General features: G+C 38.2%; 2 protein-coding genes and 1 long non-coding RNA gene across 3 annotated transcripts in view; 2 read left to right on the forward strand and 1 right to left on the reverse strand.

Moving 5' to 3' along the window:
• Window positions 1-4,358, reverse strand: part of RAD51AP1 (RAD51 associated protein 1) — a 23,967-nt gene extending 19,609 nt beyond the window's left edge. Inside the window, exons 1-3 of the mRNA XM_012637809.1 lie at window positions 4,342-4,358; window positions 1,359-1,408; window positions 748-779 (exon numbers count right to left, since the gene is read on the reverse strand). Coding sequence (XP_012493263.1) covers window positions 748-779; window positions 1,359-1,408; window positions 4,342-4,358 — 99 coding nt within the window. The remainder of the gene's footprint in view (window positions 1-747; window positions 780-1,358; window positions 1,409-4,341) is intronic.
• A 449-nt stretch (window positions 4,359-4,807) lies between these two features.
• LOC105805029 (chromosome unknown open reading frame, human C12orf4) overlaps window positions 4,808-10,897 on the forward strand; it is a 50,053-nt gene continuing 43,963 nt past the window's right edge. The window contains exons 1-3 of the mRNA XM_012637810.1: window positions 4,808-4,860; window positions 5,670-5,707; window positions 6,923-7,125. Of these exons, the coding sequence (XP_012493264.1) occupies window positions 6,948-7,125 (178 nt within the window). The 5' untranslated portion in view covers window positions 4,808-4,860; window positions 5,670-5,707; window positions 6,923-6,947. The remainder of the gene's footprint in view (window positions 4,861-5,669; window positions 5,708-6,922; window positions 7,126-10,897) is intronic.
• Window positions 7,506-9,817, forward strand: LOC105805059. The gene is made up of 3 exons (XR_001137188.1): window positions 7,506-7,558; window positions 8,368-8,405; window positions 9,621-9,817. It is a non-coding gene; the product is annotated as an uncharacterized LOC105805059 (long non-coding RNA).

Below are 10,897 nucleotides of genomic sequence, written 5' to 3' on the forward strand. Positions count from 1 at the left end.
AGAAACAAAATCATCTATTCATGTATGAATTAAAAATAAAAGAAAAAAATTTTCTCAGTATTCATTATATTCATTTCTTGAAATTCATTAGTGTGTGTTTGAATTTTATAGGTTAAGCAAATTGTTTAATTTCCATAACTTAAAAATCGTTATTGGTATTTTGTCTTTATTCTCGCTCATCTACTTTAACTCCTCTTTGTTTTGGTGGCCTTTATTTTTAAAAATATCAATCTATCAAAAACCAATTCACTAGAAAACTTTGTTACACAGGCAGTGAAGATAGTATATAAATGTCAAAGAAAAATGATTAATTAAAAACTTATAAAACCATTAGAAAAATCCATTACCATAAAGACCTTCCTATGATCCTACCAAAGTAACTTCTTAAATTTCTGGCAAAGGGCTGTTCTTTTCCAGACCATTACTGTTTCTCATAGGTTTTTCTGTGCTACCACTTCTCAGAACTGTTGTAGTTCTTTTCTTGACACTCGACATAAAACTGTTGCTATGACTTTCAAAACATAAAGTGACACATATATACATACCTTCAAGGTCCATGTAGTCTTAATCACATGCTTTAGCATTTATCAACACATACTGTCTCTTATGCTTCCCCATGTAGGAATATGATAACATGACTTTCTGCAATGCCCTCGCTGCCCACAGTTCAGAACACAACTGGCAATTTGTAAATATCTGATGACAGACCAATGACAGCAATAAAAAGCCAGAAGTTATATTCCATACTATTTTCTCCCAAGCTGTAGATATACTTAAGGCTGTGGCCAAGCCAAAAACAGACTCATTCAAACCTAGGCATTACTAAATATTTGACTACAGAAAACTCTAGTGGTCTGACAAAGAAGTATAAAACCCACTTCACAGTATAATGTAATCTATGCAATGTTTCTCAAACTTTTCAATCACAGTTCTGTTAAGAGCAGAGACGAGTAAATATATAACTGATATGGCATAGCTTAAGCTTAACCTTTCTTCAAGGTCTTGTTTCATATTATAATTAATGGGGGATTTTACATAATATTCTGTAATACATTTGTATCTCAAAAAGACAATGTGTTCCTTCTTCAGGGAAGGGAAAGGATTCAGATACTGATTTGACAAAAAGACCTGAAGACCCACAGAGCCATTTTCTCCTGGCCTAGTTCATTTGTCACTTACCAACATAATCTTGTCAGTGTAATTAGCGTAATTATCCCCAATACTTAGAAAATTACTTTTCTAGACCTATCTCATATACACTTGGGGAATATGTTCAATATCTGAGTTATATATGTTGTATAAATTCTGAGGAAATAAATCTCCAAATCTTTAAAGCAAAAATAAAAAGCTCTACTTACCATCGCTGTCAGAGTCTTCAAACTGTGAGTAATTGACTGGTTTCTTTTGTCTATTACCAAGACAGAAATTTTTCATTAACACAAATGTCAATTTCTCACCTCCATTCCTTAAGGGTATTCATAGTCTTGAAAAAATGAAAATGTGTTTGAATTCTCTCAAAAACAGTGAAATCTAAAACATGATTTGCATTTTACAGCAAGGATTTAGCATTAGCTGAAATAGTTATAACTATATCTGATAGACCTGATATGGAAAAAAATGAATTCAAATAATTCACAAAGTAAAAATAATCCATTTAATTAACTTATAATTTATATACTGTTCATTGCTACTGGGCATTTATAAGTTTCTGTTGTTTGTATTCTTTTGTTTTATACGTGCATTCTATTTGCCTTATTAGGTCATAAACTTCTTGACACAAAAAGCCATTTTCTTTTTTTTTCTCTCTCCACAATGCCAAATAATGTTTTTATGAAATGGACACTTACAAATGGTGATTGACTTTGTTCCTGCCATTGGAAACAGAGCTTTATACAGGTTGAATATCTCTTATCTGAAATGTTTGGGACCAGAAGTATTTTGAATTTTGGAATTGTTCAGATTTTAGAATATTCGCATATATATTTACCAATCGAGTATCCCAAATCTAAAAATCTGAAATGACCCAATAAGCATTTCCTTTGTGCATCATGTCAGCACTCAAAAAGTTTCAGATTTTGGAGCATTTCAGATTTCGGATTTTCAAATTTGCAATGTTCAATCTGTACTAGTTTTTCACAGTGAAAAAAAAATAGTTATTTTCTTCCTCCCTTTTCTAGATACTAAATAAAATGGTCTTCTAGTTTTCGTTTCTATCTTCTGCCAAATGCTCAAGTGTGAATAACCTAGTTTCTCAGTCAGTTGTTCTTTTAAATAAAAATGGTGTTCTGTGAAAAAGAGGTTAGTTCAGCTCACAACTCAATCTCACAAGTGCTTTTCCTTGAGATAACCATCATACTTCAGTATGTAGAAGTGCTTTATGTGTACTTCCCATTTCCTCACATAGAATGTTAAAAAGAAACGTACTCATGTTACTCTTCCATTCTTCAGAGTTAAAGAATTTGAGAGCTGAATTAAATATGGATACTCCTTTAAAATCAAAAGCCTACTAAAAAGGAAAGAAATACATTCAAGCATTGAGCCATAATGGATGTAATAATTCCTACTGCTTTATCAAGCATATTCTTAAGTGAACCTGGGATTTTCTTTTTTTCTCTCAGAGTGTAGTAGTAAAGAATGTAATGACTACTAGTACAGTTTGGTGCCAATGCCTTCATTTGTGCTGAGGTGCCAGCAGTTTTATCAGTATTGCAGTGCAATTGACAGAGTAGTGAAAAAAGCAAATCATGTCTCAGGCTGGGTGAAGTGGCTCACGTGTATATAAACCCAGCACTTTGGGAGGCTAAGGCAGAAGGATCGCTTGAGCCCAGCATTTCAAGACCAGCCTGGGCAACATAGTGAGACCTCATCTCTCCAAAAAATTTAAAAACAAAAAAAGCAAATCATGTCTTAGTATTATTATGAAAAGAGTTGTGACCTCACAGACTTCCCGAGAAGCCTTCGGAGACCCCCAGAGGTCTGGAGACCATACTTTAACAATACTGCAGTTCAAGACAAAGGGATTATGACTTCGCTATTTGGATGTTTCAAATCCATTTCAAATTTAACATGTTTGAAACAGATCTTGATCCCCCACACCTCCTGAACCTGTTCCTTTTCCTAGCTGTCTCCATCTCAGTTAATACACAAATTATCCATTCAGTAGTTCAGAACAAAAATATTATGGAATCATCCTTGATTTTTCCCTCTTACCTCTACAACCACTTCATCAGCAAGTTCTGTCAGCAGTACCTCTAAAATATATGCCAAATTCATCTGTCCCAGCCCATGTCCACTGATAACCCCTTACTCCAAACCACTATCGAATGGTATAATAGCCTCCAAACTCATTTCTCTGCTCCTAAACTGATCACCCCATCCCCCACTGATTCTCCAACAGCAGCCAGTGACCTTTATAAAAGCAAAATTAGATTTTTCTGCTCTACTTAAAACCCTCCACTGACTTTCCATTGCTCTTAGAATAAAATCCAAACTCCATTCTACACTGCTTGCTACAGCATTAGTCCGTCCCTCAAACATGGTCAAGTGTAGGGCCTTGGTACTCATTCCTTCTACTGGATTTCCCCACATTTTTGTCTAGCTAGCTCCTTCTTGTCATTCATATGTCACTGTACATATTACCTCCTCTGAGAGGCACATTCTAACTACCCTATTTAAAATAGGGTTTTTCTCCTTCCCACTCTACCACATTTGAATATTTTTTGGCCCCCTAACCTCACCTCCCACTGGAATGTAACCTCCAGTACCTAGTACAGTATAGAAGTAAATATATTCAGTAACTTCACTAAATGAATGGCTGACCCTAGGCTTCCACGGCATTCAATTGTGATAATGTAAAAGAATAGTTTCAAATAGTATAATGGAGGATCTGGAGTCAGATGATTTGGGTTTGAGTAGACTAGCTGTGCAACTCAAGTACCTTGGCCTTTAAGCCAAGGAGTTTTAAATCGATTAAACAGTTATAACTGCTCTTTCTATGTCAAAGAACTACAGTGATGAACAATAAGTAGGCGCTTGGTGAAATGTAAAGCGCTGTTCAAACGCTAACGTAACAAGGTCTTATTTGACAGGATGGGTAAAAGAAAAGGCAATAGCTGCAAAGGAGGCAAAGAGAAGGAAAAGGCTAGGATGCTAGGATACTTCTGAGCAATGGGAGGCCCTCACTGGAGACCGGAGAGTTTCCCGATAACCAACCATCCTTCGCTCCGCATCGCTGCCCTCCTGTCTTACTCGGCCCCGTCTCCTTGATCCTGTGTAGACGTTGCCCACAGTATCTTCATGTGCTTTTCTTCCCGCCCCTGCTGGGCGTCATGAACTACCCACCTCACAGGCCGCACCATGGTCCCCTTTCAAGGCTGAAAATTTGCAGCTCTCAAGCTCTCGTAGGCAGCAGTGGCAGTTTCAATTCCCGCCCAAAACCAGACCCCGGCGCTCCCCGCCCTCCGCCGCCAGGCTTCCAATCAGTACCAGCCATCCCTGCGGCGGCGCGTGCGCCCTGCCCGAGTCCTCGCTCTTCTTCATCCGGTCCGCCGGAGCCGAGTTTGTGCTTGCTGCTGCGCTTTCGTCACAGCACCGGCTTTCGCGCTGTCTCCGAAATACTCAAGAACAGTAGAAATACACTTTCTTGCACTGTTCAAATGATTAAACTGAAGCAGGCTGGAAAAAGGGGGCACTAGGACCGAGGAGTTTTCTGCAGGGTGCCAGAAAACAGAAAAACGTGTGGACGAATCTGCAATGGCGAATCTGCTGGCTGTAAAACAAGTCGGCCCGTCAGCGGATGTTCTCTGTGGCCAACTCGCTGACAGTTCCGAGTGTGCGGACAGCTCAGGACTCCGGAACTAGGTGAGATGAGCCCAGAACCAAGAGTGAGGAAGCCCCTTCAGACTGAAACCCCTAATGGAGGGGCTCGTCCCCTCCCTCAGCTGGAGCTTCTCAGCCCGGGAGGCTGCCTTCCCTTTTCCTAACGTGAGCCTCAGCCTCCGCTCTGCGGGCTGTGTGTGTTCGTTCCAGCCCTCCTCTCATCCCATTTTTTGTACCGGAAACCTTCTTTGATTTCACGGTTGCCGAATCTGAGGCAAGTCTTCCGAATAGATCATCAGCAAAAAAACCAGAAAGGAAAACAAAAAAAATCGAGTAGGGGGAGAAGGAACAAAAATATTAATTTGTCGAAACACAAGTCTAAATGTTGAGCCAAATATTAGAAACCAGAGCTGTTGTGTCTGCCTTCTATGACCATCCTTCTATGTGTATTTTAGTAAACATACGCATATGTGTATGCATGTGTGTGTGTGTGTTTGAATATATACTTAGGAGCGGAATTTATGCACCATAGACTAGACCTTTCCCACATGGAATTGGTGGTTTTCTAGAGTTGTACAAATTTCCGTTGCTTTACATTTAATAAGTGTTATTCAGTTAATTCCGCGAGTAAAATATAAGTACCCTATCTCTTTGCATTATGGTGTAATAAATAGACTAAAATTTTTGTGTAAAGCCTACATGCAAATTTGAAAATATAATCTGGATAATTCAACTTATCAGCCTTTCCCGTCCCTCAAAAATTTCGTTGTCTGAGTTATTTCTATATTTTAGGTGACCTCTTTTTAAAGAACCATATGAGTAATTGCTTGTTCTCTTCCCTTTTTTTCCAGTGAGCACCATGAAATAAAAACACCATACAATTCAACAGGTATTAATTAGCTGTTGCCCTTATGTTCCCTGCCTGGCACATGGAATACAACAAGACAGATTTCCTCCCACTTCAAGTAGACTGTTTTTCTAAAGAGAGTAACAAATAGAGTATAATAGGTGCTATGATTCAGATCAGTATCGGGGACGCAATCCAGTTTTAGGGAGTTAAAAAAGTTTCCCTGGGGCTATCTAAACTGAGACCTGAAGAACGAGTAGTTGTTATCCAAGGAAATTAAAACCAGTAAGAGTGCTCTAGGCAAAGGAAAAGGTGTTCAAAAAGGTTGGGAGTGGGAAGAGAGGTTTGGTACTGACCGTTTAGTATGGCTGGAAAATGGTGTGTTGGGAAGGACGAGTGCAGTTTCTGAGACAAGAGTCTGGAGATACAAGCAGGGGCATTGTCAACTGGCTTAAGATGTTTACATTTTATACTGAGAACAATAGAATGTCGTAGGTTTTAAGCAGATAAGCAACATAATTAGATAAACATATTGCTTTTTAGAGAAAGATTACTGTGACTTCAGTGGAGAGAATAATGTGAGAACTGATGTGATGCGGGAAAGCCTAGCAACAGGTAGTCCAGTTAGGAGGCCGGTGAATCAATAAATCTTTAATTTATGTTGATTCTTATTCCCTTTAGCTAGATTTTCTTCTTTTTGTATTGTGTCCAGTTTGCCTTGTGTGGGTCATTCTGTACTATTTATTTTCTGTATATCTTCTTCCCCCATGGAAATCTTTGTACCACTTTCGTAACCACCCTCCCCAAACAGATCTCATGATCACACCTCTAAGATCTCCAAGATCGCTGCTTTGTTCCTGATCTGTTTCTTTGACTTTGTTTTCACTTACTGTTTCATAAGCTTTGCATCTGCCCACCTATGCTTCTTTTCCTAAGAATCCTCTTTGCTGTCTTTTCTGTGTTCCTGTCGTATTATTGAGAATCCTGCCAGGGAATACAAGTACTTTAAGAGCATAACTTTTTTTCTTAAATGAAGTTTCAAAGAAATAGTATTTTCATTTAAAAAAAAATAAGCAACTTTTTTTCATCATGAAGACGAAAGTGTAGGGATAAACACTTGGAAAAAAACTAGAATAATTGTCTCAGAGTCACACAAATAAAATCTCTGTGTGGTGGAACATTTTCTTAGAAGTGGTACAGCAATAACAAAACATCTTGTTTTTTAACGGACTCATAACCTGTTGCTTTTTTTGTTAGTTTTGTAGAAATCCTGTCAAAGAGTATGAAGAAAAACAGAGAAAGATTCGGCAACAGAGAGCGGGAATTTGTGTATAAATTCAAAGTAGGAAGTCAGTGTTTAGAACTGAGGGTGCCACTCCAATTTCCTGTTCAAGAGAATGCCAGTCATTTGCATGGACGCCTGATGCTGCTGCACAATTTACCGTGCTTTATAGAAAATGGTGAGGACTGATTTTTTTTATTAATACCACTTTATTATTTTCCTATAGTCTCTGTTATTAGGAGTTTTTAATTAGAAAGCATAAACCTAAGAGGCACTGGAAACAGCCATAAAATATGGATTGTTTAACGGCTTCCAAAAATAAAAAAGACTCCCCCGATTTCTGTTTTATTGTTTTTTCCTATAAATACTCAAGAACAGTAGAAATACACTTTCTTGCACTGTTCAAATGATTAAACTGAAGCAGGCTGGAAAAAGGGGGCACTAGGACCGAGGAGTTTTCTGCAGGGTGCCAGAAAACAGAAAAACGTGTGGACGAATCTGCAATGGCGAATCTGCTGGCTGTAAAACAAGTCGGCCCGTCAGCGGATGTTCTCTGTGGCCAACTCGCTGACAGTTCCGAGTGTGCGGACAGCTCAGGACTCCGGAACTAGGTGAGATGAGCCCAGAACCAAGAGTGAGGAAGCCCCTTCAGACTGAAACCCCTAATGGAGGGGCTCGTCCCCTCCCTCAGCTGGAGCTTCTCAGCCCGGGAGGCTGCCTTCCCTTTTCCTAACGTGAGCCTCAGCCTCCGCTCTGCGGGCTGTGTGTGTTCGTTCCAGCCCTCCTCTCATCCCATTTTTTGTACCGGAAACCTTCTTTGATTTCACGGTTGCCGAATCTGAGGCAAGTCTTCCGAATAGATCATCAGCAAAAAAACCAGAAAGGAAAACAAAAAAAATCGAGTAGGGGGAGAAGGAACAAAAATATTAATTTGTCGAAACACAAGTCTAAATGTTGAGCCAAATATTAGAAACCAGAGCTGTTGTGTCTGCCTTCTATGACCATCCTTCTATGTGTATTTTAGTAAACATACGCATATGTGTATGCATGTGTGTGTGTGTGTTTGAATATATACTTAGGAGCGGAATTTATGCACCATAGACTAGACCTTTCCCACATGGAATTGGTGGTTTTCTAGAGTTGTACAAATTTCCGTTGCTTTACATTTAATAAGTGTTATTCAGTTAATTCCGTGAGTAAAATATAAGTACCCTATCTCTTTGCATTATGGTGTAATAAATAGACTAAAATTTTTGTGTAAAGCCTACATGCAAATTTGAAAATATAATCTGGATAATTCAACTTATCAGCCTTTCCCGTCCCTCAAAAATTTCGTTGTCTGAGTTATTTCTATATTTTAGGTGACCTCTTTTTAAAGAACCATATGAGTAATTGCTTGTTCTCTTCCCTTTTTTTCCAGTGAGCACCATGAAATAAAAACACCATACAATTCAACAGGTATTAATTAGCTGTTGCCCTTATGTTCCCTGCCTGGCACATGGAATACAACAAGACAGATTTCCTCCCACTTCAAGTAGACTGTTTTTCTAAAGAGAGTAACAAATAGAGTATAATAGGTGCTATGATTCAGATCAGTATCGGGGACGCAATCCAGTTTTAGGGAGTTAAAAAAGTTTCCCTGGGGCTATCTAAACTGAGACCTGAAGAACGAGTAGTTGTTATCCAAGGAAATTAAAACCAGTAAGAGTGCTCTAGGCAAAGGAAAAGGTGTTCAAAAAGGTTGGGAGTGGGAAGAGAGGTTTGGTACTGACCGTTTAGTATGGCTGGAAAATGGTGTGTTGGGAAGGACGAGTGCAGTTTCTGAGACAAGAGTCTGGAGATACAAGCAGGGGCATTGTCAACTGGCTTAAGATGTTTACATTTTATACTGAGAACAATAGAATGTCGTAGGTTTTAAGCAGATAAGCAACATAATTAGATAAACATATTGCTTTTTAGAGAAAGATTACTGTGACTTCAGTGGAGAGAATAATGTGAGAACTGATGTGATGCGGGAAAGCCTAGCAACAGGTAGTCCAGTTAGGAGGCCGGTGAATCAATAAATCTTTAATTTATGTTGATTCTTATTCCCTTTAGCTAGATTTTCTTCTTTTTGTATTGTGTCCAGTTTGCCTTGTGTGGGTCATTCTGTACTATTTATTTTCTGTATATCTTCTTCCCCCATGGAAATCTTTGTACCACTTTCGTAACCACCCTCCCCAAACAGATCTCATGATCACACCTCTAAGATCTCCAAGATCGCTGCTTTGTTCCTGATCTGTTTCTTTGACTTTGTTTTCACTTACTGTTTCATAAGCTTTGCATCTGCCCACCTATGCTTCTTTTCCTAAGAATCCTCTTTGCTGTCTTTTCTGTGTTCCTGTCGTATTATTGAGAATCCTGCCAGGGAATACAAGTACTTTAAGAGCATAACTTTTTTTCTTAAATGAAGTTTCAAAGAAATAGTATTTTCATTTAAAAAAAAATAAGCAACTTTTTTTCATCATGAAGACGAAAGTGTAGGGATAAACACTTGGAAAAAAACTAGAATAATTGTCTCAGAGTCACACAAATAAAATCTCTGTGTGGTGGAACATTTTCTTAGAAGTGGTACAGCAATAACAAAACATCTTGTTTTTTAACGGACTCATAACCTGTTGCTTTTTTTGTTAGTTTTGTAGAAATCCTGTCAAAGAGTATGAAGAAAAACAGAGAAAGATTCGGCCACAGAGAGCGGGAATTTGTGTATAAATTCAAAGTAGGAAGTCAGTGTTTAGAACTGAGGGTGCCACTCCAATTTCCTGTTCAAGAGAATGCCAGTCATTTGCATGGACGCCTGATGCTGCTGCACAATTTACCGTGCTTTATAGAAAATGGTGAGGACTGATTTTTTTTTATTAATACCACTTTATTATTTTCCTATAGTCTCTGTTATTAGGAGTTTTTAATTAGAAAGCATAAACCTAAGAGGCACTGGAAACAGCCATAAAATATGGATTGTTTAACGGCTTCCAAAAATAAAAAAGACTCCCCCGATTTCTGTTTTATTGTTTTTTCCTATAACCTTGTGCATAAAGCAATAGTATAAAAATTAGATTTTATATTGAAAAATTAGTTACAAAGTCTGGATTAGAACTCAGCCTTTGAATTTAGTTGGGTGGGGTTCAAAAGGCATTTCAGCCATCACTAATTATGGTATTAATAGAATTATATTGCTAAATTGGTTGCTCTTTTAATGATCTAGTCATCAATCCCTGAGATGCCGTGGAATAGAAGTAGTACTGATCTTTGAATAATCTTTGCTCATCTAAATTAATTCCATAAAGTGATATGTATTAAACCATTTTGAAAGGTCTGTGTTGTATCTCACAGAATAGGAAAAACTTAAAATTGAGATTATACGAGATCATAGAAGGTTGGAGTTGTAAGGGAACCTAGAAACTTTATAGCACAATCATATTGTACAAACAAGGAAACTGGGACATAAAGAGATTAAATTATTTACCTAAGGCAGTAGTTCTCAAAATATGGTCCCTAATCAGCAGCAGCAACATCACCTGGGAACTTGGTATAAATGAAAATTCTCAGTCCCCACCCCATTCTTCCTGAATCAGAAATGGGGTGACAGGCAGCAATCTGTTCAATCTGTTTCAGGACGACCTCCAGGGGATTCTGATACATATTCAAGATTGTGAGCCACTGTCTATAGTCACAAACATAGTGACGGAGCCAAGGCCAGAACACAGATGTCCTGACTTCTTCACTCCCAGTGCTATTTCCATTGTATCAGTATCTAAGTGGTGTCTCTAAAATTGAAATCATAGGTCATTTGAGTTAAATCAGTTTTAATATGCTAGTCACTCAACTTCTCTTCCAAATTCAAAGGATGTAACAATGTACCCTTTAAAGTTATATAGAAAATACTTTTTTACTTAAATACAGTAATGTTC

Source organism: Propithecus coquereli, unplaced genomic scaffold (assembly GCF_000956105.1).
Source record: "Propithecus coquereli isolate 6110/MARCELLA unplaced genomic scaffold, Pcoq_1.0 Scaffold124, whole genome shotgun sequence".
Classification (NCBI taxonomy): domain Eukaryota; kingdom Metazoa; phylum Chordata; class Mammalia; order Primates; family Indriidae; genus Propithecus; species Propithecus coquereli.